Source organism: Pygoscelis adeliae, unplaced genomic scaffold (assembly GCF_000699105.1).
Source record: "Pygoscelis adeliae isolate BGI_AS28 unplaced genomic scaffold, ASM69910v1 Scaffold62, whole genome shotgun sequence".
In the NCBI taxonomy this organism is placed as follows: Eukaryota; Metazoa; Chordata; class Aves; order Sphenisciformes; family Spheniscidae; genus Pygoscelis; species Pygoscelis adeliae.
The window spans coordinates 2,893,491-2,921,066 of record NW_008824401.1 but is presented as its reverse complement, the minus strand read 5'-3'; the positions used below and the strand labels follow the sequence as shown (position 1 = coordinate 2,921,066).

General features: G+C 40.3%; 2 protein-coding genes across 2 annotated transcripts in view; one reads left to right on the top strand and one right to left on the bottom strand.

Annotated features, from left to right (window-relative positions):
• Window positions 1-11,011, top strand: part of KCTD15 (potassium channel tetramerization domain containing 15) — a 39,775-nt gene extending 28,764 nt beyond the window's left edge. The window contains exons 3-4 of the mRNA XM_009320269.1: window positions 1,763-2,068; window positions 8,350-11,011. Of these exons, the coding sequence (XP_009318544.1) occupies window positions 1,763-2,068; window positions 8,350-8,505 (462 nt within the window). The 3' untranslated portion in view covers window positions 8,506-11,011. The remainder of the gene's footprint in view (window positions 1-1,762; window positions 2,069-8,349) is intronic.
• Window positions 11,012-13,551: 2,540 nt separating this feature from the next.
• Window positions 13,552-27,576, bottom strand: part of LOC103913774 (transcription initiation factor TFIID subunit 4-like) — a 148,610-nt gene continuing 134,585 nt past the window's right edge. Inside the window, exon 16 of the mRNA XM_009320320.1 lies at window positions 13,552-13,863. Coding sequence (XP_009318595.1) covers window positions 13,696-13,863 — 168 coding nt within the window. The 3' untranslated portion in view covers window positions 13,552-13,695. The remainder of the gene's footprint in view (window positions 13,864-27,576) is intronic.

Below are 27,576 nucleotides of genomic sequence, written 5' to 3'. Positions count from 1 at the left end.
AGCAGAGTGCTGATTTTGGGGAGGGGGGAAAAATACCTTCCATCAGGGGACAAGGCTTCTTCTTTAATCTTCCTGTTGTTTTTCATCTTCCTTCTCGTTGCCCTCATTTCTTCCCACTTGCTATTATCACTCTCTCTCTTTCTATGGGCCTTTTTTCCTCCCTTAGTGATGCGCATATTGTCCCAGCCTTAATAGACATCAAAGAGATGTAAAGGATCGGATGTCCCTTTTGTAACGTGATAACCTTGCCGGTGTCACTGTGAATATTCATACATCTCCAGGCCGTAGGCAGCCCTGGGGTGAAGGAGCACCCCTCCATTACTGGCGGTGGGTCTGTGGTGCCAAATCTGAACACAGCAGCTGACTGCTTTGGTTCAATAATACCCTGCAGGAGCAGATTTTACAGGTTAATTCCAAGCCGCTAGGAAGAGTTGCACCTTTTTGTGCTGCACATTCATTGGCCTTTGATTCCCCCTCTTCCCTGAGTCCTGGAGCAGCAGCGCTGCCATTATTTTTCATGTAATTTTGGTGCCCATTTCTTGATTACTTCTTGTCATGCCCTTCTTTCCAGCCTAAATCATTCCAGTCATTTCACTCTTGTGATTTTTAATTTCATTTCATTGCAGTGGTGGAGAACTGGCCTTTATGTCCAGGTGTTGACCTACAGCATACTCCACAAAAGTCACATAGCGTACCTGTGATGCAGCATTTCCATCAGTAAACAGGCATAAGAGCCAGGAAAGCAAACGGCAGGTCTTTGGAGAGAGGACCTGGTGCTGTGCTCTTGTTGCTCCTCTTTCCTTCAGGAGGCTGAAGGAGGCAGTGGGGCTGGTGTAAGCAAACCACCCCTGGGTGCTTCCCCCTCCCTTTCTTCTCTGGCTTGGTCTCGTGGGCAGTGCTGCCTCCTTCGGTCTGGGGGGCTGCTGACACCCTGTGCCTCAACGTACTGTCACGCATTTAAGCTGAGGTGGGAAGATCTGTTGGAAATCTGATGAAAAGTTATTAATGAGGATGTGCAGAAGACTTCTCAATCAATGAACTGGGAATTGGATCAAATTCAGAATTTGAATTGCCCAAAGCCCAAGTGAGGTGATGGACAAATGTCTGGGAAGAACTGTTTCTTTTAAGTTGTTGGAGTGCACAACTGAGCTCCCAGCCAGTGGGATGGTCACTACCTCCATATAATTTACCAGGCTGCAAAGTACACCTTAAATACATGAATAATCATGAAACACAGGGAGCAGCTGAGCTGCTGCAGCTGAATTTCAGACTCGGCAAAGACAGGTAAGAAGTGAAGTTGAACTGACATCTCCATCTCATAACATGTGTGTGAGAGGTGACAGCGAAGCCCGAGATCTTCTGTTGTAAGATCAGAAGTGAATATCTGAGGCCAAGAGTGAAGATTAGGGCTCAGGACATCTCCTCTTACATCAGCAGGCTTTGCTTATTGCAGCCAGTTATTTTGATTTCCTAATCCAAAAGTAAATCCTTCTGGCATTGAGCTTGTGCGATAATAAATGAAAGAATAATTCAGTGCAATGGGAACTTCACGGTCAGCTCAAACAGATTCAACACTAACACAGTGTGGTTTTCTGTGTAGGTGTCAGACGAAGACAAAGTATGTGGATACCTGTTGCCTTTGCACTCTTGCTGACAATGCATAAGCCTAAGTAGGTCAAACAGGAACAATACTCATTTTTAGAAGAGAACTATAAGCATTTCTAGTTTCTCTCTCTCCCTCTCTCTTCTTCTTTTTTCCCAGGACTTTAATCTTTTATATGAAGAAGCAAAGTATTACCAGCTGCAGCCAATGATTAAGGAACTTGAGCGATGGAAACAAGAGAAAGAACAAAGGAAACATTTCCAGCCTTGTGACTGCTTGGTCGTAAGAGTGACTCCAGATCTGGGGGAAAGGATTGCATTGAGCGGGGAGAAAGCTTTAATAGAAGAGATCTTCCCGGAGACTGGGGACGTCATGTGTAACTCCGTCAACGCAGGCTGGAACCAGGACCCTACCCACGTTATTAGGTTTCCTTTGAACGGATACTGCCGGTTGAATTCAGTGCAGGTAATGGCCTTTTGGTGCTGGCTCATCTATTTGCTGGGGTGTTTTTTTATTATTTCTTGTTCAAGTATATGCAAATGATTTGCTTCTGCCCAATTACCTTCAGTGCTTATACTGCAAGGAGACGTTTTCTGCCTGGTGAGATCACAGTCTTTCAGGTTTTCCTAAGTCTAAGCAGAAAAATAGATTTAGATTTTGTGTATGTTAGTGCCGTGCTGGTCTCATAATGGTGTTATACTGATAAATGCTAATTTTTTCATCAATGTATAGCCCGCAGCAAGTTTTTTTTTTCCTCCAAAGTGCCCCCGGGAAGAAAGAGAGAGTTCCAAAAACTACAAAAAAAAAAATCTCCACACCATTTTATAGAAAATGCAACAATGTGTAAATGCATAATTTATGTCTCACTCATAATTAAATGATGGTGCCTGCGGGATGGACTTAAAAAAATTGATCTCTGCACTTTTTTTTTTTCGAAAGGATGTTCTATAAAAATTGCCCAGAGTATTTTAAACAAAATGTATTTCATTTTATACTCGGAGTTTTGACATTAGGTTTAAAATTAAACATACGAAACAAAAGAAGATAACTGGACAGATAGGTGGATGGCAGCAGAAATAAATACATGGTTTGTGTTTAGGCAGCAGCCGTATGGGCAAGAAATGTCATTTCACAAGGGATCACCGCCACTGCGGCCAAAGCTTTGGTGTTGTAGCTGTCCTTGGGCTGCGGAGAAGGAACGGTGTTGATGATGCTGTTAACTTCTGCCTTAATTAACAAGGACAAAACAGAGCTCTTGGTTTTTGCATGTACACCTTTAAAATACACTGCAAATACTTGTATTATGGAAAGCGAAATCAACCCATAGGGCAATATTTCCAAAGTTACCATCCCCTGCAGAGGTGCTAACTGGCCCGTGGGGAACGCCTTAGTAGTCTTGATAAACTTCCCTGTGGGCAAATACCCACAGAAGAGCTGGCCCGTGGGACAGGCTGGCCAGACAGGTTGGGGAGGGAGGCGTAATGGGGAGGGAGGCGTAATAGCAAGGGAGGGCAAGAACCTAGAACCCTTGCTTACCTGTGTTGTTACTACACAGGAAGCTGGGCGCCCTCCATCTCTCAAGCTGCCAGCATTTTCGGGAGACTTGCAGCTACCAGGATATGTAAAGGTGGATGGAGTCGTTTCAACAACCTGCATTTGACACTGCCACCTCCCTCCTTGGGGCAGCGTTCCCTGGCGCACCGTGCACCAATAGACGCTTTTGTCTGAAACCATTCTAAACCCAGCTATTTTTGGTGATTTTTGGTTCAAGTCTCCCAAGTGTTTTATTTGGTTGAACTTTTAACAGTCCAATGCCTGTGGTTAATTTCGCACAGTCCTTAGCAATTTCACGTTTGGCAAGGTTTAGAGTGGGCTGCCCCAAAAATAGAAGGCTGGAGGTGGGTCGGAGGCAGATCCGTTTGCTGGCAGTGGGAATAGTGATGAATTCGTTGCTGTGCTGGGTGGAGAAGGGAGCAGCTGCAGTTTAGCTAAGGTAAGTGCATAGGGAAGCGTGCTCATGTCTCGGCCACACTGTCCATGCGATAGTTAGACACATGCAAGAAGTCAAAATAACTGAAACAATAAAGGGTCACTGCGAGCCACTGATGGGCTCAGCACTGCAAGCAGCCAGTCAAAGCCCTGGCTGCCCACATGGCTTAGCACTTGCCTCTATTTTATCCAAAGTGGCATACTGGTAGGAAACGTGTGCTTGTAGTAAAAGCTGAATGATAATTACTGTTATTTGAATGTGTTGTGAATTCAGTCAAAATTCAGGCAGAATCAAAGAGTATCTTCGCAGGTTCATGTTGTGAAAAAAAATTTCTGTCAAAGAGTCTACAGTCTAAATAATATTATTAAATTACATCATTTTACTAAATTACATCATTTTACTATATAATTAATGGTGTTTTCAAACACTTTCTGGAAAATGATGCATTTCTGAGACCAAAGGCTGATGAAATCAGCAGCTAATTATCATCGGCTCTGATGGACTTTGGCCAGCACATAGGCACTGCCCTTCCCAGGATTTTTTGGCAAAACAATACTACATCAGAAGTTGGAAGTACGGTGAAGTAAATGCACAGACTTAAGGGAGATGGGTTAGAATGGGTAGTGGTTGGAAGAGCAGAATCATTTCCAAAGAATCTCAAAGAGTGACGCGGTAAGTCTGCCTGCTGCTGTTTGCCAAGATACATCACTTTTGTCTCCCTGTGCCCTGCTGAATGTATTTGGTAGCACAACTGCAATACTTACAAATGCTTTTTATCTTTGGAAAATATTTTCATTAAATGTTTTGTGTCAAGAACTGTGCATATAAAACAACGTATGTCAACATTGAGTAGGTAGTGGCAGCCAAAAAAATACAGTTAATTTAACACCCATTTGTGATTACATATAGGTATACAGTTTTCTTAAGACTGACACTGTTTTTTCAATTCCTCACAACAGGTTCTGGTGAGATACATGAGCTTACCTTAGAGAAAACTCTGTGATACTTGTATATGTTGAACATTGGGTCTTCGTAATTAAGAATGTATTCGTTAGTATTCTGCAAAATTTAAATGAAATGCAATAAGTGAAAGTGTCGTGTTTCTATTTGGAAAACCTTCCAACAAAATCAGATGTGCTTGGAATACTGGAAGACAGAGTATATTAAATCCTAGCACAAATCCTCTATTTAATATTGTGTGTGTGTGTCTCCCTATCCGTAGGAGAATCACAGCTGATACTCATTTACTTTTTGGCATATGCTCTTTGGAGATTTACAGGAAAGTAGCTCTGATTTGATTCGGAGACGCTTACTGGTTTCCCTCTGTCTGTATCTTACCTTCAGAAAAAGTAATGCGCATAGAGCCAAACTCACTAAATGGCATTTAAATCTGTTCATGTCCAACATGCCATTTAGTCTTGTGCACGCACCGGCGCATACAAACCAGTGCTCAGCGCACGTGGAAGCAGCCTTTAGGAGCCTTTCTCCATAGACCTGAGCTCAACCTCATCCAAGTTACACTTAAAACTCTACAATATTTAAACATTCTCTGCATTGTTTACAGGATTTGTCCTGTTTTGTTTCTTGCTGAGAAAATTGATGATACCAAGGTTTTTAATACTAGATTATAGCCTGCAGTCTAGTCCTTCGAGCGTGTAGGTAGCAAAAATGAATTGCTTTGTTCTGCGTGCGGTGCTCTAAGGTGTAATGTCTACCTGGATGGTGTGTTTGCAGAGGGCTGGCTCGGTGAAGAAAAGTCCTATGTTAACATGCAGCCTTCCATAGCTTTGGACCGAGGCCAGCCAAGGGCACCCCCATGCCTGTTTTGTCTTACAAGCAAATTGATTTAAAAAAGTTCTTAGCAAGGATTTTGAAGTCACGTCTCTCTCTGAAATCTTACCTCTCAATCCTCTGTTTTGCTATCCAATTAAAATGGAAGAAGTCTCGTTTCCTGTAGCTGGGTTGCCTCTCGTCTTCATCTTGCCAGGTCTAGGAACAGGGATGCGCAAAACAGTCAAAATACACTCCAGCCTGTGAAACAGCAGTCCGATGATGTCTTATTCCTCCTTCCCTCTCAAACTCCTGCCTTCTCCTTTGAGCAGGAACAAGTGTTAAGTGTCTGCACCCCATTTCTGTCCTACAGGCTGCATATAGCCTGGACAAATAAGAGAGTCGTAAGCTTGCTCTCTCTCTCTCTCTCATATATTCTAATAACCCACTCTCCCCCCCTTCTTTTAATCTCTCCAGGTTCGTTTTTGTTCCATACACTGGGGTGCTTTTTCAGTCTTTCAGTTCTCCAACTTTCTTACGGTATAAAGTATATAAAAATTGGGGCAAAAGTCAGTGAGATTTGACAGATGTGACTTTCTGAGTGTCGTGGTTTAACCCCAGCCGGCAACTAAGCCCCACACAGCCGCTCGCTCACTCCTCCTGCAGTGGGATGGGGGAGAGACTTGGAAGGGTAAAAGTGAGAAAACTCGTGGGTTGAGATAAAGACAGTTTAATAGGGAAAGCAAAAGCCGCGCACGCAAGCAAAGCAAAACAAGGAATTCATTCACTCCTTCCCATGGGCAGGCAGGTGTTCAGCCATCTCCAGGAAAGCAGGGCTCCATCACGCGTAACGGTTACTTGGGAAGACAAACGCCATCACTCTGAATGTCCCCCCCTTCCTTCTTCTTCCCCCAGCTTTATATGCTGAGCATGACGTCATATGGTGTGGGATATCCCTTTGGGCAGTTGGGGTCAGCTGTCCCGGCTGTGTCCCCTCCCAGCTCCTTGTGCACCCCCAGCCTCCTCGTGGGTGGGGTGGGAGGCAGAAAAGGCCTTGACTCTGTGTCAGCACTGCTCAGCAGTAACGAAAACATCCCTGTGTTATCAGCACTGTTTCCAGCACAAATCCAAAACACAGCCCCATACTAGCTACTGTGAAGAAAATTAACTATCCCAGCCAAAACCAGGACACTGAGAACATAAGTCCCTGTGTCCCAAGGCCAGGCAGAGCTCCTCGGGCAAGCTGATTTCCAGCAGATTCTGTATGTGCTAGAGCAGCTCCTTTCCTTTGCCTGTCCTTAGCAGCCAGAGTAGCAAGTACAAGGTTTTAGTTACCACTAGAAACCCAAACCATGGATTAAAACGCAGATGGCTAACACAGGTCACCTCAAAGGAGGGTTTCCCGTGGATTAAAAGCAGCAAATGCTGCCATTGGTTTGCATTGCACTGCAATACCACCTTGGATACAGTTGCGCTTTTGAAATCAGTTACCTTTAATAAAGGCTCCAAACTGATGTTTCTGGAGAAAGCAATGCCAGCGTTCGGTCAGAAGAAGCAGTGCACTAAGAAATGCACCTTGGCCTCACGTGGGTCTGTGTGCGAGGGCAAGGGCAGAGGTCTGGTGTGCGGATCTTTAACATAGTCAGCTTGGGCCTTGAAACATAAGACTTTTAAGCACTACTGCAGTAGGTGTAACTGCAGAAGTGCTTCACAGGGCTAGTAAAACCAAAAAAGAAAGCAAATTCTTTCCATATCATAAACCTGTGAAAGCATACGAGTTGACTCCATCTGAAGTTGGGTGTATTGCTTAGACACTTTTCTAGGTCGAGTGAACAAGTTTTTAAATAGCTTCGTCCCTGTCGTTGTGGGTGGCAGCCAGCTGTCATAGGATGCTGGTGTTACTAAGTTCATCAGGTTTAGTAAACCACCGGGTTCACGTCCCAGTGCAGTGCACCCATGTGCTGTAGCAATGGAAGCGGTACCTTGGGCAAGACTGTTACAGAACAGCACAGGCTGCTCCTCCTCGATGGCATTTATCTGTAGAGACAAACACAGGAACCATTTTTCCAGGCTACTGCCCTGGAGAGCCACCAGCAGGAGGGATGGAGCACGGCATCTCCTCCTGTGGACCTTACATTGCAGATCTGCCAAAGGCGGATCTGGCATCCACTGTCACCTAATGCTGAGAAAACTCTGTGTTCATCCTGCTCTGCTGGGAAACACGCTCCCCCATGTGAAAACACGGCCTCTATCATATTGCCAAGATCAGTATATCCTAGGGTAACGTGCTGTGTGACAGTCTCAGAAATTAAAGTTGCCTCGGGGTTCCTTAAATTCATGCATCTGAATTGCACCAACTTTTCTTTAGAAGGAGAAAGAGAAAATACATATTTGGGCAATACAAATTTACCTCTTTCTTGGCCAGAATGTTTCCTTATTGTCCACGGCTTGGCTCCGCATCCCGTCCCTGCCATGCTTTGCTAAAAGCAGCGCTCCCTTCCAGCAAGGGAAAATCACAGCTGAGATTTCTGTGAAGATCTGGTGGAAGCGTCACTCAGACTCCTAATACATGTTCATCTGCCAAGGAAGAGCTGAGAAATGTTTTCAGCCCCTTTCTGTAAGACTGTTCATATTACTAATGAATAATGGGCACTTTCTATTACGACTTAAACCTGATGTTGCTTTCTATAAGCAGTAAGATAGCATCAGTATCACCACAGTCCAGTATTTTACTATATAATGTCCTAAGCTGCTCTGCAGAGTGCTTATTTGTTTGATTAATTTTTGTTTTCTACAGAGGTTTGCTAAGAGCGAGACTTTAATCACAGTGTAGTCATTTAAGAATAAGTTCTAGAATTATAGCTGAATAATATTCATTCAACGAGGACTCGAAAGACTAAATCCATCATTTAGATCCAGTGCTCCTGAATGTTTTTATCACTAAAATGCGCTAAATATTAATCTGAACTTTTTCCCCACGTTGCAGGTGCTCGAAAGATTATTTCAGAAGGGATTTAATGTGGCAGCTTCATGCGGTGGTGGGGTGGATTCCTCTCAGTTCAGTGAATACGTGCTGTGTCGCGAAGACAGACGACCACAACCTACCCCAACAATCAGAATAAAACAGGAGCCCCTGGACTAGACCCTACCCCTACTCCTTTGTAACCGTAGAAGTGTTTAATAGTCCCTTATGTGAAACACTAAGGATTTGCAAAACAGTATTAGCAAACAGATTTTGACTTTATGTTGCCAATTAGTGGTATTCTGAAACTACCTGTCACATAGCCAGCCATGAAATGCATTTGAAAAACCAGTTGTCCGTTTTTCACAATGAAATTCCTGAGCATGCTCAGCGTACCAGCCCTGCTGGGAATGACGTACTTTGGGCTGAAACAGCTGCGGTGTGAAGAAGGCAAAGCTTCGTAAACCCCTGCCCCGAGATTGGACTTCTGCAGAAAGACCAAGTAAAGCAATTTGAATAGATCAGCAGGAGAAACGGTTCTGACAGCCTTTCCGACGATACCCCGATGCTGTGACGTGTGGAAGTGGGCGCCTCCGAGAGGAAGATGGTACACGAAGAACTGCACTGAGTATCTTCCCTGACCGCCGCACCTCCTTCATATCAGACGTGCTTTACACCTCCCATACGTTACGTTACACTTCTGTGATTGTACTCACTCATGCTAGCAAATGGCTTATTTTTATACAACATTTCCAACTGAAATATCTCTCTGTGGACAGAATCCAGAATCAGAAAAGGACAGATTTATAGTCAACTGGTGCTCAGTACTAAAAAAAAACCACACAAATGAAACAAAACAGCGACAAAAAAAATCACAAGGCCGATTATGGCAATATTTGCAAAAGTAGGGATCTGGAAGCACAAAATAAATTGCCATCCACCATCACACAAGGGTCACATACCTAACGTGGAGCTGTAGTTCTCTTAAAGCCAGTCTTGTTTTGACTCGGAAACTCTTAAGTTTTGCATCATCAAAGCAGCATGGTTCTGCCAAGCAAGCTCTGCCACCCCTTGTTACTCATTTACTAACCGTGTTATAAGCCCACATTTAGGAGGAAGCGTTAAGAATTTTGGACAAGCCTACTCTTTATGGGTCTGGAATTTTTGCAAAAAGATGTTAAAACCCTCTACTGCCATTGTCCGATGAAAGCAGGCCACCTTTTGTTTAGATGGTTTTTCCCCTGTTACTTTAAACTATTATTAAAATACCGATTCTGTAGCTGCCCTCTATCTGTGTAATTTTCTCTATAACGAAGCCCGCTGTCTGCAGGAGGTTACTGCTCCTTCCGTGAATCAGTATCGACTCTGACTTGCAGGGCTTCCTAACTCAGGAGACAGCACCGTGTTTGCAGGTGCGAGGTTATAAATAGCATTTTGCTAAACCCTGTTTATTGCTGTTTAGCATGATTCACGTGTTAATCACAATTTAGTTTCTCCCACATTAATTTATAGAATACTGTTGTAGATGCTGAATTTTAATTAAACTCTTTCTAGGTGCATCAATACGGCCACATAGAACAAGGGACAGAGTATTAGACGGTCAACAATTCCTTAATGCCAAATGATTACAATCAGGCAAAATAAAAAAACCACGTTTAAGACTAATATTTTCAAAAGCGATGAGCTGTACTGAATATCCAAGGTGCAGTCTAGGCGGGGGGTCTATCTTCTGGAAAAGGGCTGGATACCTGCCTGTGGAAAATCGGACCTCTGCAGGTTTTCTCACCTTGGTTACTCAACTCGGAAATCTCTTCTGGAAATCTTAGCCGATATGTATCGGCCTGCTAACTCAGCAGAACAGTTGAGCAAATCTGTCTACTTCAAAAGAGTTGTAAAGTTATTTTATTTTGTGGTTTTATACTTGTACGACATTCTGAAGTTGCTAGGCATTGCCGTATTTGAATATATGGCACAACATTCACCTTTGTATGTAAGATATCTGTAGAATTGTATATTATACATTTAATATTGTAAAGAACTTAACGTATAATTGTCACGTATTTGTGTATGCACATTTCTTATACAGTACTTCATGCCATAAACATTTCTGTAAAGTAAATGATCAAAAACAAGAAGTAGGGTGGAACACTCACTGTATCTCCCGTGTTGTTTGAAAGAGGTGAGAACTTTTGATTGCGTCTCCTCCGGCCTTTTGCTCCGTTCAGCTTGATGTAGCCATGTCTTACAAAAAGAAAAAAAAAAAAGTGTTTTATTTATTACTTTCATACATTGAGTTCACTTTAAGTTCAGCGTATCCTTAAATAATCCGTTCAGCTTCATGTTTCTGTCCTACGAACACTTTTGTCCTGCCCTCCTGAACAGGGAGCGTTCGCGCGAGCAGCGGCTGAGCGCTCGTCTCTCAGCGCATCCTCTCCGTTCGTTACCTCTCAGCCAGGGGAGAAAGGCGAACACCTCACCTTTACGTTTAAACACAGGGGCCCGGTTCTGCCACTCGCGCTCAGGCCAAGCCTCCCCCGAGGGCTGTCTGCAAGCGGGACCAGACGCCGAGTACCTGCCGAGTGCTGAGCACACCCAGCTCCCGCCGAAGGCGCAGGCAGGCAGCGCGCTCAGCCTGGAAGCAGGATGGTGCTTTTAGATGTGCGCAGAACGCCGCTGGAAGTAGCTGTGGTTGGCTGGTTGGTTTTTCTTCAGTTTGGTGTTCTCCGTACTTTTTTTTATAGCTCAATAAAGCAGGTCCAGTACTTCGGGCAGCTTGCTAAGGTGGCATCGTAAAGGGTTCCAGGCTGCGCCAGCCGAGTTAAATGTGAACTTGAGATGGAAAGTGTGAGCCATGACATCACAACATTGACTGCAAAATAGCACTAAGGCGAGGAAGACATGTGGAAACAATCACTTTGTTAGAAGAAATACGCCTTTTAAAAAAAAAAAAAAAAGTTAAGCTAGGACATGTTCCTTTAGTTAGTAACTGCAGGTCACTTATTTAAAGTTTATTACAGTTTCATTTATATCTTTTTTACTTCTGTCCCTGTATTTTTAGGCAGCAATATCAGCACAAACCGATTTGAATTTTTACTTCTGGCCTTAAACCATAGCAACATAACTTAATTAAGAACACTGCTCAGCGTCGCTAAAACAGGTTTTAAAATATCACAGAAACTCCAGTACAGCTGTGGTGCGCAGCCAGCTAATGTTTTTATTATGAAGGCCAAAAAGTAAACGTAGCCTGGTTTTTCACCCAATTCGATTGAACAAAATTGTTCCGATCCTCTGTTGCTGAGCACTGAAACTGTGGCTTGAAGAACACGAGTCTTCGCTAGCACTTTCTGTACAGCCCTGTGACACCCTGTGCTCCCAAGTCTCGGGAAGAAAGCGAAAGAGAGAATGTTATGTTGTGCTTATTGGACTAATCGCTTTTGAGAAAAAAAACTGTTGAGTGCATTCATTCACTGTATTAATAGCATCGAGGTTTGCTGACAATTTTACTAGATGTTTGACAAAGGATAAGAATCAGCACAACAAAACATTGGGGTATTTGGTTTTAATATTTCTTTGTGGGTATTCTGTTAATAAAAAATGCAAAATGTTTCTGAACAGTGCTTAAGAACTACAAGACAATGTGAAATTCATGTTTGATAAATTAATACTGTATGTCACTCGATGTGTTACTTTAGTAAATTGTTTTATTTCTTTACAAAATAAGTACAAATAAGGGAGTATGTTTTCACACAAATTGGGGGTATTTACGAGTATGTACAGAAATCATCAAAATAACGTAATTCTAATAAACACAAGGCCTTTATAAACAATATGTACAAATTATCAATACATTTAAAACGTAATTTTACACTTCCTGGCCTTAAATACCTTATGAATAATCTTTTGGCTAAATAGCAGCAGTATAAATTTTCTTCTGCTTTTCATAAACCTTAAAAAATAATTAAAACTTTTGTTTTTAAAACTATTGGACAAATAGTTCTATTTGTGCTTTCGCTATGGTTTCCCATCAGAAAAAAAGTATTGCCTCAAAAAAGTGGCAAGCATAACATAGCAAAAATTGAAAAGATAAATAAGCAAATGTCGCCCTTCCATGGTTACTGATAATACTGTTATGTCTGAAGTACAACAACTTGTGCCCCCCTGCCTGCTTAGTATTCCTGGCCAATACCCCTTTAGAAGACTCGCACTGACTTCGCTTGGCTTTGGTGTGGGTCCCTTAAATTCCAATTCAGCAAAGCATTTAAAAAGCATTCATCCCACCTTTAAGTACTTAAAACTACTCATTACGCGTAAAGTCATGCGCTTGTTCATGAGCCTCTCCGGACTGGAGTCCTCGAGTCCAACTGTCCAAGGCAAAGGCATCGCCGGCCCCTGCGGTGCGGTGCTGCCCTGACCACCCGCCGGCACCGGGCCGCCAGGGCTCACCCCTGCTCTCGCGATTCTCTACGAGTGGAACCGGCCCCCAGAAACTTCCTTTACAGTGACTTTAAAAATCCATATAGAACACTCTAAAATCTTCACTGAACAATACTCTCTTTTAAAACCACCATTAAACCATACTCTTTGCAATAAATAAATTAAGATATCTTTTAGAGAATAAAACCCAACTTTGATTCATGTTACTAACCAGCTGCTACAAATGTGCAAAAGATTGAAGAGACTTAGAAAACAACTGGAAGCCAGTCAAGGTAACTCAGCTGGGACCCGAACGCACAGATTTCATACACTTAGGATTTGGTTCAGCAAATGGCTCAGGAAATGAGCTGTGCGATAAAAGCAAAAATCCTAAATAGATAAAATCTGCGAGAGTGTGCAGTGGCTATTCTCTTAGCTGTGCAAAAAATTGCAATTATAACTAATCTAAAACAACAACAGGTATCACCATGGTTAGTCAGTGGAAACAGTGCTAGTAAAACTAAAAAGAAAACCAAATCAGCACCGTAAGTGAGCATACAGGTTACCACCATGGTTAGGTCCCAATCCTGCCAACCCCTCCCAATCCTGCCGTGAGATGGTTTAGGTGAGCCATTGCAGCAGTCTTTCCATTTGCGTAACTTCAACGCCATCTGCATCAGCCTTATCTAAAATGGCCAAATGGAGCAAGACTTTGATGTTGGTTACATCTGTGGACTTAACATTTTAAGACCTTTTGCACATTTTTTGTGTGTTTTTGTTTTTGTTTTTTGTTTGTTTTTTTTTTACATAAAGGGAATTTATTGCATGTGTCTGACAATTTTACAAAACAAAATTACTGGAACATTGACTTCTGAAAAAAATAGAAGGCACATTAAAATGACAGCTTTTCAATGCAAGTTGAGCTTCTGTATGGAGAAATCAGTACAATTCTTGGCTTTATTTAAGCAGAGCTCGATAGAGCAGGAGAGAATGGCTCGTTTCTCTTTCCTGTTCCATGTAGAAGATGAAGTCCCTGAGGTTTACGCGAGTTATTTTCTGTCGTGCATACTGCCTGGGCGAAGGAGTCCCCAAGCCAGCCTGACTTCCACCGGACATACCGAGGCCCTACAAAGAAAACACAGCAAAGTCAAAAGTCCTGCCACAGTGAAGAGTTTCCTCATACTCTCAGGTTTACAACTACTAACTGCCGGCCTGTTTTAAACATCTTAAACGGATTATTTTGAGCCTAATTCTGAAAGTATTACATGGAATTTTTTTCTTTTTTTTCCTATTCTTTGGAGTCTCACCAAGTTAACCTGTGTAAAGAAACTCAAGTGAAAACACACATGACGCTAGACCTTGCTCATTGGCAACTTGGGACAAATATGTCTGACTAATTCTGCTACAGTCACGTTAACCGTAGACATATTTGACCAGTTTAATTTCAGGAGCCTTTTAAGGACAAAACTATTTGCAGCAGATAAAGCCATCTTTAGTATATCAAATGTGTGCACCATTCTACTCTACATCCTGGGTCTAGGACTGGAAAGAGGTGAGTGGTGTATCGGGATGTTGCTACTGCAATAACCTCCGCAGCTGCAAGTGCCGCGGGGACCCCCATTCTCTCCTCCGGGTCTACTGAAGAGAAAGGCTCAGTGTGGGGAGACACTGAACGATCTTGCTCGAGTACACAACCCACGCTCAGCTGAGAGACGGAAAAATCATAAAGACTCAGACATTGTGCGATGATAAAGACAAGCATTAATATACTGTTTTCTAAAGTGATGTTAAATATTTTTTTTTTTAATCGGTTCAGAGCTACTGAATTACTGAATACTTCATCCTGGCTTTCCTTCATCCTTTCTCTCCTAGAGAGAAAATTCACAAACTGGGCCTGAGAACACTGTGATCTGAATATTTAGAAACTGAAAGGACGCTCTGCGGTCCTGTTGAGTTTAAAACTGAAACCTGATACACACACACACACACACACTCAACCCTTTTTTCATCCTTAGGAGACCATTGTTTTTATTAACTCCAATTGATTTCTGACAAAATAAACTGTTCTAACTTAGAAAAATAGCTTTTAATCTCTAAAAAGATTTAAATCATTTTTCAAACATCTAAGAGATCTGGCAAAGTTTTCAATACTTTTAAAATCCCAAATTTACTTACTGCTTTACTTACTTAATAACCTACCTTTCTTTCCCCAGGAAATACTTATTCTAGGATCCTGATTCTATAGCTATTAAAAATACAGTTAAGCATAATTTTACTACGGAAAGATTGTAGGGGAAACATACATGGTATATTCCGAGTAAGACGTAGCACTGTTTTCTCTGTTGCTTTTCGCTCTGTGTACTGGCAGTCAGACTCCTTGCAGAACTACACCATTCAAGTTATTTCTCCTATATCTGATTATTAAATTACAGTAGTGGGGCAAATCCTATTCTCTTGTAACTGCAAACACAAAAGGCTTAATGTAGTGAAATGAATGTGGCTAAGCTTGCAGGCAAGAGAGGGAGAAGCCCACAACCTTCGAGCACCATGAGCATTTGATCTGAGGGATTCTGTTCTCCAGTATGGAGTAGTTTTTGTTAATAGATTAATTCATCTACCACCTAACCTCACTGCTCATAGCAAAAGCACGTGCTGCAGCTGCAAGGGTTGCTCATCCGTGCTGAAGCCAGACACATCCCCAGTGCACAATCCATTTATTTAGCGGTGCTCCGAATTCAGCCTTTACGCCAAAACGCTTTGCATTCCTAAAAGAAATAGCATCATTGAAACTTGTACTCTTCATCTTCCACGGGTCTGGAATGATATCCTACCTTAAGCTACCCCTTGCCTGCACTCTGACCGTGCATCCACTTTGCCAGGGCTGTTGCCACTATTTCCGACTCTCCGAGGAACCACTGTTTATGTTTTTATTTTAAATCGAGCTGACTCAAAAATATTTTTCTTTCTTCTCTGTTCCCCACATGGTGCATCTCTCCCCCCACCCCAACTAATACTTATTTCAGATTCATCCTTACTACAGTTTCTGCACACTGACAAACACACGTGTAAGAAACGTGGCCACCTTAAACTCATTAAAAAATACTGTCCATAGCATACCAGACTAGAACCGTCCTGCACACAATTACCAAACAGTACTAGAAAAGCTACGTAATCTTTTAAATTTTTCTTCATATAAAACCGTTTCTTGAATCAGTTGAGGTACATTTACAGCAAATAACTGCTTTCGATTTGGACAGAGTAGCTGGAATTAAGATGTGGTAAGTCATACTCATTGCATTTATCACTTGAGATACTGAACTTCTACGTAGGAAGAGCATATACTTAATGCAACATCATAACATGACGTTACGCTGTGCACATTCATAACTGCACTTATGAGCCAATCAGTTACCTGCTAATGTTCTGTAATTGTTTTACAAGGTGGAAAAAACCATAAGAACGATTTTAGAAAGTACAGAAGCACATCTGTAAACTGACAGAACAGTTATTTGTATCCGTCAATATGATCGCTAATTTAAATTAAAGACCAATTTGTTTGGCACTGCATTGTACTCAGAATTATTCTGCAGATGCTATATCAGAATGTAGACTACTAAATGCCACAATTTTTTAATTATATACATGAATGCAAGCATAGTTAAAATTAATTGCCAAGAATAGTGGAATTGAAGTAATGCAGATTTTTCTCAAGAAAAATCACATTTTTTATCAGCATGACAGACTTTTCATTAACCCAAACAAGCCCTGTGTTGTCTGTATCTATGGCAACTAATAAGAGTTGCAAAGATAAAAGCTCCAATAAAAAAATAAATGGTTGTAAATTGTTTACATCCTTTATTTCCTGGCCTGTCACGCCCAAGGTATTACCAAATCACACCCACTCAAATATACATCAGTACTAGTTTTTGTATCAGCAAACTTCGTAATTTAAGGGAAATGTAAGATGTTCCAGACCAGAAAAAAACATTTACTTTATATATGAACCCTGCCTTTTCATTTTGAGATGGCTTACATACATGAGTTATAGCAACTTCTTATCCCCTTCCATCTTCTCCTCTCCTTCTCCCCACTGCCTCTTCTCCCTTGCTGCTTCAATCCTACTTTTTTGTAACACACCAAGGCGACTGGTGACCACTTTGAAGTTGGTAGCTGCAAATCCCATAGGATAGCAAGGAAGACAGCAGAGAGCAAACAAATTATTTTGTGCTCCACCTGTTCCTCGCAGGGCTACAGAGAGGTGTGCTACAACGGGGCTTTCCTGAGACCCCCACACAACTCCCGCTCCCAGCCGGAACTGAAGAGAAAGTCAATTCACAGAAAATCAAATGCAGGAATTTGCAAAAATGCCACGGTGCCATGCCCTCTGTTAACCTGTAACCCAAGACCCACTGAAACACTCAAGAGTCTGTCTACTTTAATGGGCTTTAATGCACTTCAGATACACACAGCTGAAGTACATAGAGCTTACAGTATTTTAAATAACAGTGTTGGACTGTCAAGTTTAATTCAACTGTTGGGACGCTACCTAGCTTGAAATTATGGCTTAAGAAGAAGAATCAGAGAATTATTGGTTCAGTATGCACATTTTGAAGCAATTCTGAATTTATGTCAGATGTGACACAAGATTTGGTCCAGCCATCTCAGCCTGTTTGCTATTTTCATGATTGTCCTCTATGAGAAAACTCATGCTGTTGGAAAAGCAGAATAAAAACGGTTCAAAATAAAATACTGACCAAAGACTTGGTAGATCATTAGGAAACTATACAACAATCTGCCAGAGAAACATGCTCTCACAGTCACAGAGTAGAAATTAAAACAAATAGTCCTGTGTACAGAGAATATTATAGAGAATATTAAAGAATACTTATCACAATAAACCCAGCTCCTCTACAGAGCATTCATCACCTCTTACCTCCTCCAGAAATAATTCTCAGTCAGCTGTACTACCCTCACAAACTTCCCACCGCCTCCCAAACCTTCACCTTTTTCAAAACAGTCTCAGAACTACTCCATGGTTGGCTCTTCTCCCATCCTCACTTACCAGCCAGGCAAGCATCATCCCATGGGGTGGCTGACCCACCAGGCTGCATGTGCTCATCAGTCACCCAGCAGACATGTGGCCCCCAAGCCAAACTTACCCCAGAGCTTGCTCAGCTCACCCAGCAGCCTTTCTTCACTGGAGAGACCAGCGTGTCTCTCTTTCCTGTACCTAAGCCAACAGTTCACATGGAAGTTGTAGGGACTTAAAATCTCGAGCTCCTTCCTACCTCTGTCCCCCTTCTGCTGCCCCCCCCCGGATTTGATCAGTATTTCCTGAAAGGTTTAAAGGCTACTGGAAAAGGGGACTGAGAGAGACAGACACACATCATCCAAAATCTTCATGGACAAACTCTCCTACTGCTCAGACAGTAAAAATGTCTCTGTGCATTAAATTACAGTAATTACAGCAGCAGGTGTATGAAAATTAAACTGAGTAACACTCATAAGTGTGCTGTTCCTTGCTCGAGAGAGAAGTGCTTTCACTTAAGAAAGAACATGTAATATAAAATCTACACTGATTTTTATAACAGTGATTTTGACTGTTGAACAATTAAATCAATTTTTTTCACAAATCAGTATACCTTCAGCTTTGAATTATAGAACCATGGAAATACAGTGCAATATTCTTGTCAGGAAACACAAAGATAAGGGCAAACAGAAGACTGCATTAAATATTTTATCCATCCTTCCTTCACCAGAAAACAATTCAGTCCTGACATCTCCTTTGAACATAGTCTTGAACTGCGGCTATTGCTTCTCTGTGACCCAGAGAGACAAGGCAATAATGATAAAAGATCTGCTGGTTTTCTTCCCAGGCTACATGGCACATCTTTGTGGCAGACTTACACTTCAATCTGAAGTGTGAAAGTGGGAATCATACAGTAACAATTCAAAGCCAAGCTATCTATGGAGTGAAAAAATACCAGGAATTTTTTTTTCTCTCCAACCTCCATGCACTGAGGAGGAGTGGGAAGATAAGGTATCCATTAGTCTGCTCTTATTCATAAGAGGTCTTGGATCATAAGAAATATTCGGGAGATACTCTGTAGCAATGATGTTTACTTGCATAAAGTGCTATTAGATCTTTGGCTGAGAGGCACTTTGTACATGAAAAACAGGTATAATATTGTGTATGATTAGCTGTCCCACGTAACGCAGGGTTTAATTCAGCACCTACTGAGGCTAATAGTAATGATTTCACTGATTTAAATGAGAGCCAAAACATCCGTAAAACAGTATTCCTCTGAAGTACAGAAAAGTAAGTAATAACTGTTTGTCAGCACCTCAAAGATTAACAATACTATATGAAATATTATATCTAGAAAAAGATTGTGCATCTTCATATTCACATATGGTGTCTTTACAAGTGTCTTCAGAAAGATTCATCACCAAAAGCTACCATTTAGGCCTTCAGTTCAGCAGCATTTACAGGAAGGATTAGATACCATTATTTCTTTGGAAGCTAGTTATTTTCATTTGCAAACATTTTTATCCTGTACTATTTTAGTGCAACTGTTCCTACAGACTCTGTTTTGGCACAGGTTCGCTTGCTACACCCTCTTGGATGCAAATGCATCTCATTTCCCCTGGGCACATAAACACACACCTCACCCTGCAGACAAACATCAGAAAAACTGATTTGCACAAGTATTTACAAGTACTTCAAATACCAACACAATTGCAACATTTCAAAGACCGCATGCAGTAATTTTTATATTAAGAAATAATAAGAGGAAGGTAAATCATACTAAGACATGGATACAGTGAAAATTTTTTCTTTAGATGTGATCACTTTATAATTACATGATGTTATTTCAACCCAAAGAAATGGGCTGCCATTACAAGAAGAATGCTTTATATGTACCTGCTCTTTGCCTTTATTATGTTAAGCTAAGTCACATATGCAAGTACTATTATAATTGAAAACCTTCTTTGTAAAACAGCATCACACCAGAAACTTCCAGTTGAGAGAACTCGGCATCTGTTACCAACCTGACCACCTACTCCTTCCTCTAAGAGAGCATTCCCCCCCAAACTGAATGAGAGCAAGGGCAAAAAGCAGGCTATGCGCCATTTCAGTGAGAAACAACTTGGGAAGAAGAGAAGTTTGCCCCAGTGGAAATAAATCATGCAGATGAAGCGTAAGGCAGCTATGGGCTATGATTTACTTGCTCAAGGGAGATGGGTGTTCAACTGCCCAGTCCTCAACAGGTCATTCTCAGGAAGAAACCAGACTGCAACTAATTCTAACTTCTTAATCAATTTATCCATGCAGATCTCTGAATAATCACTGCATTAATGTGAGAGCGAAAACTCAAGTTTTTCCTGCACAGAGATACAGCTCTGTGTTCTGTGAAGACTTTTAACCTTTCAAAGATCTTTCTGTATCCCTCACTCCTCACCTGGTATGTGATAAAAACGGATGCCTCATATCCTCTGACTTCTTGCAACATACTCACCATTTGCTTGGTGGTGCAGGCTCCAGGTCTTTTAACTTATTTTGTTCACAGACCTGCTCTTCACTGCAGCTATAGATCTTGCCAACATCTTTATCCACAAACATCTCATACCTACCACAATTCACTGCCTTACTTGGACTTAAAAGCAATGACAATTTTACCTGATTAAGAACTCTAAGTTTGGGCTGCATTCTTGCAGTGGTAATTATAAGTGGAATATTCTATTTATCCTGTTTCCATCATACGCATATATTTTCATTTTGTTTGGAATGTTTCTCCTCCCATGCCTTCCAAATGTTTAATCAAGTGCTGCTCCCTTTGAAATACTAATCCTGCCGAATTTTTTTATTGTTATTTTTCAAGCATTGTGGTGCGTTTCCCTTCTCATCTTTCAATATTAGCATGGGGGTGTTTTTTTGTTGGGTTTTGGTTTTTGGTTTTTTTTAAGGACTTGCCCATCTTACTCCAGCCCAGTCATGCTGTACATCCCTATATTCTCTGTCAAGAGTCAAGAAACGTCAAACCAACTTTGGGGGAAGCCCTGCGGCCCAACTTGCAGGATTCACATTTTCCTTCAATCGTATTTGATTCCCATCTGAATTTTCTCTAGTGGTAATGCTTGATATTAGTTCAAAACTATCTCAATTTTATAGAGTGGGTGGCCCTTTCTTTTCTAACCTGTATGATTTTGACTGTCATTTAATCAGAAACTTAAAATAATTAAAATATTCTCAACATTCATCAATCTCTAGACACACGTAACTGTAAAATTTAATTGTTTAAAGATCTAATTAAAATATCCATCACTGCTATCCAGTAAAGGTTGCTTTTTTCGTCTGTCTCTTACTGAAGACATGCTGAGCAGAACAACTGTAGGGGACAGTGTAACTGTGGGGGACTAGATTCATTGATAGCAGGTGTTGATGAAGAAAAAATCAGCACTAAGTAGTGCATCGTGACACTGCATGTGCTAGCCATATCTCACCTATTTAAGGTGAGACACAGATATCATATAGCTGTTTCATATATTGCCAGTCCTCCCATGGGAAAACTGGGAGACAAAAGTATCTAAATCTTAATGCTTGTGGGGAAAAAAAAAAAATCTTACAAATGTAAAATCTAAACGCAAAATCACTTTCTCAACTCTTGAGAGCATGAATTGCCCTCATTCATCTCAACTGACTTTCAGTTCTTAAGCCTAATTATGATGTATAACATCCAGACTTTAAAATAATTATGTCTGCAACTGTGGGCCATCTCGTGCACTTCCCAGCAATTGTGCAAGTGCCAATCAAGTGACTTTATGCACCACTTGCCAAACAAAGGGCAAAAATAGCCACAGATCTACCAGCTCTTGGCACATTTTATTCCTGTGTAAAATTTGCTCGTAGATGAGCTACAACCTACAAACAGTAGTATAAACCTTTCCCTAAAATTACCAGAGGCTCCTCTGTGGATTGAGAGTAGTATATGGCCCTAATTCGTACACCCAGCCCATTAAATAAAACAAAACAAAGCAGGCAATGCGGTTATCTCAGAATTGAGTGGCAATAAAATTAAGCCCTAAATGCTACTACCTTCAGCTCGCAGGATAAACACATTGTCAGAACACAGTCCAGCGTACAGGAAATAAGACATTAACATTTGTAAATAAAACGTGGAGGACGGCTAACATTCTTTTCTATTACTGCAAGTATCATGGAATATAATTAAGGCCTGGTGCATTTCAGACATTAGGAAAATTTTTTTGGAGAAGTCACTGAATCATTTAGCCACTCATTTCTTGATTTCTTAACATTTGTTTCTTACAGTTGTCTCACTCTTGATTCTTTTTAAGTTAGTGGTTTTGTTTGTTCAGAAAATATTTGAAAAACTTAAATCGGATTGGCACAAATAACTCTTGGAAGAACGGCTCCAAAAAGGAAACAAGGTGGGTTTTCTCTCCTACACACATCAGTAAGCTTACCAGAGCCCCCATTCAACACGTTCTTTAGCTTCCCCTTCTACATTACGAAGACAGTCCCTTGCATGTCATGGTCACCACGTGCTGTTTATCATGCTGTACTCTTTCTCATGTCCTTTTCTAAGTCCCCTGCCTCTCTCTCTCTTCCACACCAGGATCACTTCTCCGGGACTCAAAGCAGATATGCTTCATGACCTGCATGTCTCTACCACTCTTCATTGCTCTGCCCTCCAGATCGCAATCTAATCTGCCACCAAACCTGAAACTGCTTCAGCATACACACTTCCACCGTCTTAAAAAAAAAAAACAAACAAAAACCCAAAACACAACCCTCTGCTTCATACTGTCCTCTAACCTCTTAGTGTCAATCCAGGTTTTTCCTTTCTCTCCATTATCAGACAAAATAAGACAGCCAAGCCTTGAGTAAAAAGCAGATCAGTTTAACTTATAAACACTATACTGACAATTTAAACTTTGCTCTAACATTTTAAAAACCCTGTAATCCCCTCTTACTTCATGAATTCCCAAATCCTTATCTTCCTCCAACCCATTTCACCACACACAAACAACCTTTTAAAGACACTTATATTCAACACAGCCAACAACAGGGAATAAACCTTGAATTTCAAACTAAGCCGTTTGAAAAAAAACCCACAACCTTACTTGTTTTTGTAAAGTTAACCCTTTCACACTCTCACAATTATCCCAGATCCATCTCTTTTTATAAAGTGGGATTAAATGCATCACAAAACCTTTCAAGAACATCCTTTAACCAACTGTATCTTGCTGTAACAAAATGATTGAGCAATCCATATCTTAAAAAAAAAAAAGTCTCTTCAGTCTACAGATGATCATGGAGAAGACATGGTGATGTACAAAAACATTTTTTTCAGATGTTAAAGCTCTACTCTTAGTTATCTCTAACTTCTCATTTTTACTATACTGATAAACTTGGATACCACTCAGACTACCTCAAGAAAAGAAGAATTAAAAAGTAAATATCACAACTATCACCACCTTTCCTTTATTAGAAAAAAACCCAATATATATATAGTTATTAATTATTTAAAATAAATAAAAAAAGATAGCCAAAATCAAAGGCTCCATTACAAACAACTCTAATTAAAACAGATATTATAATAGATAATAGGAAATAAGTCCAAGACAGACACAAAATCACCTAATAACATAAATCATCTGATACATATTGAATAGCTATTACTAACAGGTCCCGAAAGTTGACAATGATCAATGTATAAACTGACAAGTCTCTCAGATCTAATTACTCCCAAAATAAAATAAACATGAATTTTATCTAAAAAAGAGGGTTCCAACTACAGAAGAAAAACCCTTCCTGAAGTACAGGCAAAAACAGAGGCTTGTGATGGGATTTTTTTTTTGGCAAAGTTAAACAAAAGGCAGTGGAGTGTAATATATTCACTGTCTTTGGAAGGGAGCTGGCACAACCAATCATCAGCAACGTGAGAAGCCGAACAGATGACGGAAGAGGACAACCGAGCAGACATATGCCAACATACACATGCACACATACTGAAGAGGATTACTAAATTAATTAGAGAGGCAAGTGAAAAAACAATGTGGAATTCAGAATGCGCCCAATAGTATGGAATGATGCTACTGGCCTATTTTTACCATTGGCAATAAGAGAGGAGAAACAGCTAGCTCTAGTAGGAGCAAGTGCATTATGATACAACACAACATGAGCATTATAAAATGCGAGATGAATCTCAAGCCCAGAGGCTCTTTAGCACCACTCCAAATCACAACTCTCTGCCTTCATTTTTCTTCTTTGCTACCATTCCACTTCTTCTCCCAGTACTTCTGACTTGATTAACCCTTTTTTCTCTTTCTTGTCTTTTACCTTCCTATTTTCATGGTATCACATCAGATTCTTTAAAAAGCATCTGAGTAATAACAGCAGAGATTATAGATCAGGAGTCAGATTTTCTGAAGTACTCTAACCCAGTGAAGCTCCAGTTGTTTCCAATGAGAAATTTATCAACTTCATTGGCACCTTAATAAGATACCACGCTCTTTTGAATATCTGGCCCCCAATTAAAAGTTACATAAATCAGAAATCAAATTGTAACCTGTTTTTAATGAACTGAATTCATGTGCTATGAATTTGTTTTTTCTTTAAATACTTTCCCCAGAAATTCAAGTATAATGAGCCTGAAACAGACTTCCTGAAATACAAGCTTCGTTTTAGCTTTTTGAGAATTAGAAAAGATACAGTTGCATGCTATGCATAATTTTTTTTATCCCTTTCTGGAATAGTGAGTTCTGTTGTGCAATTTAACCAGTTACAGCTTTCTCATTAACCTGGCCTGAAATTATGAAATAAATTTTTCAAGAGTTTTTTTTCTCTTTCTAGAAATCTGCGTTAGGATCACTGATCTTTCCACACAGTACATATAATGTGCTACCTGGACGTGCGCGGCAGTAACATACAGTACAGTAGGTTATAACTATTTTACCATCTGTTCTATCTGAACTTTAACCTTGATAATCCCATATTAGCTTTTCCCGCTAACTGCCGCAGTTCTTAGATCTTGGCTTCTACTTACCCTTTTAAAATTAAATTGCAGCAAAATGGACAGCCGGATTACATGCTACTCTTCAGAAGCCTTCATTGCTCCTCAGATGACTTAATTTGGCCAGGGTCTTAAACAAATAATTCCTTCAAAACTACACGCGCCCCCCCCCCCCTTAATAACACAAATCAGTAATCAGAACATTCTTTATTCTGAAAATTATTGCTCAATATCCTGCCATATTCTTTACATACTCATTTATAAAGTACTTTGTTTCTATTATGCTTTTATGTAGAAAAGTGCACCACTGTCAGTGGAACTATAGTGGACTCAATACTTTCCAAAAGCAAACTTCAGGTTTTTAGCAATGCTCCCCACAGTGCTTGACTCAGTCTCTGTCTAACCAACTCACACTATGAAGCAGGCTGAATCTAATTTGATTTCTGCACAAACAGCAACATTACTGTAACACCTTACCATCTTGCTACTCTGTATACCCATAAAAACTAAACAGTGGCATCATATTGAAAAATAAAACCTTAATTTTATGTCAATAAACATAAGCTCTCTCCAAAGTTCAGAAAACTGGACAGATTCTGTAATTCGAGAGTGTACATCTGAAACTTTTATTATTATTGGGGTTTTGTTGTTGGTTTTGTGGTTTTTTTTGTGGTGGTGGGTTTTTAAAGACTTGCATCCCATGTCATCAAGTTGTATTTTCATACAGATGTTGGAGTTTGAAAGTCTAAGTTTTAATGCTAGGGATTGCCAGAACAGCTCATCTGGCAGATTGCTTTCCAATTTGAAGTCTGCCTTGTTTACAAAAACTAAAAGAACAGCTACACAGTAATTAAAATCCATTAAAAACCATGGCTTTGGTATAATTTATACATACCCATACAAAACTACTACCTACACACAGACATATAGAAAACGTAAATTTAATAAATACTAACGATAGCCACAAGAACACATGCACCTCTCGTTTTTATTATATGTAAATAAAGCATTAGCACTTGACAATACTAGTTCTTATGGATGATGAAATTGAAGAAAGAATCAAATATGGCTATCACCAATTACTATTTTACAATATCTAGATTAAACTCAAAATATTAAATCATAACAGCTCAGTAAACTTCTCTGACTCATTATCAACTGAACCAGACCGTAATGCCCACATAATGAAAACTACATTTATAAAAGAATACCTTTGTAAAATGATTTAACTTTTAAAATGAGTATAATCCCTTCTCATTAAAGGTATTCATATAATTTCCATTTTGGAATACCGTATCATTGTTTCCCTTCTGATTTCTGTTTAGTATCTGAACAAAAGGGGAATTCGATTTTTTGAATGTGTGAAAAAATCAGTTCATGAGATCTAATTTTGCTTTTTCACACATGAGTAGTTTAAATATGTTATTCAATGTTATCTTGAGGCACAAACATAAGGCATGTAGGTTAGAGAAGTCAAAACTACATACTAGTCTGCTACCTCAAATGTCTTTAAAAATATGCAACTGAAGGATATCATGGACACTGCAGTTTAATTAAAGAACATTGAATTTCAGTTGTAATCAGGGTCCTATTACACAAATAGCACACAGTGACTATACAAATATACAGTCCCTGAATATACATCTATAATTCTATACGTGTTTTCCAACTACACAAAACCTTCTATATTTTATAGCTCTACTTGGGGGAAGACAGAAGTACTTATTTTCTTTTGGAGTTTATACTAAAACAGCCTCTTCCTTCCCTATACAATGCAAGAGAAATAAAAGCTTTAATGCATAACAACTAGAGTTTACACTTCACTTTTCCTCTCCAAATACAGGAGGACATTAGCTTCCCCCCCCCCTTACAATTCTCTTTTGCATTCAAATATTTCCACCCCTGCATAAAAATGACTTTTATTATGCAGTTTCTCAGACTTTCCTAGGTTGGCACCCCAGGAGAATAATCCTGATTCACAAAACATAAACATCCAATTACCCCAGCTGCATAATTCATTGGCCCATAAATAAAAGTTGGCCAACCCGCGATCTTATCTGACAGACTCTAGGAGTGTGGGAATCTCACTATGGGCTTTGCAATCGGAGGTCAAGCGCTCTGCTTGGGTGTCTTGGTCTCATCAAGGAGAACAAGGGCAAAGGAGAGGATGCCATCTTGCAACCTGGAACTTGTACACTTGCAGGCAGTTAGTCCCATCTTTGGTCGCTCAGTCTGTTTGCAGGTGAATCATTTAACGAGAGGTTTCTATCCGAGCTGTGATCCTCCACAGCCTCACACACTGCAATGAGCCACACGTGCTTTGTGATTAACTGAACTGCAGCAGTAATGAGCAAAATACTTGAATTGGCAATACTGTAAGTATATACTACAGGTTTGCTTCAATCGCATTGAGAGGCAAGACTGTAATTTGAAAATCAGACATTGCTCAGATGAAAAAAAATGAAACACACTTATCGAGTATTCCTTACTTTGCACCTATTTTTCCTACAATGCTGATGAAAAGCTACATACATTCACACTATTCTGGCAAACTTCCCAACAGAAACAGAAACCTTTCTGACACTGTCTATGGACAATTTCTGCAGCTCCTTTTATTGTTGCTTGTTTGTTTTAATTTACCAGAGTTGCTCTTAAGTTCTGTCTAACCTTTGAAAAACAGCATCCTGTTTGTTTTCATGATCGAGTATCTGCAATTCTCTAAACTACAAATAAAGACAAGACCTGCGCCACTCTTGGTGCCAGCTAGCAAAACACCTTATGGTTTCACATGAATTTCAAA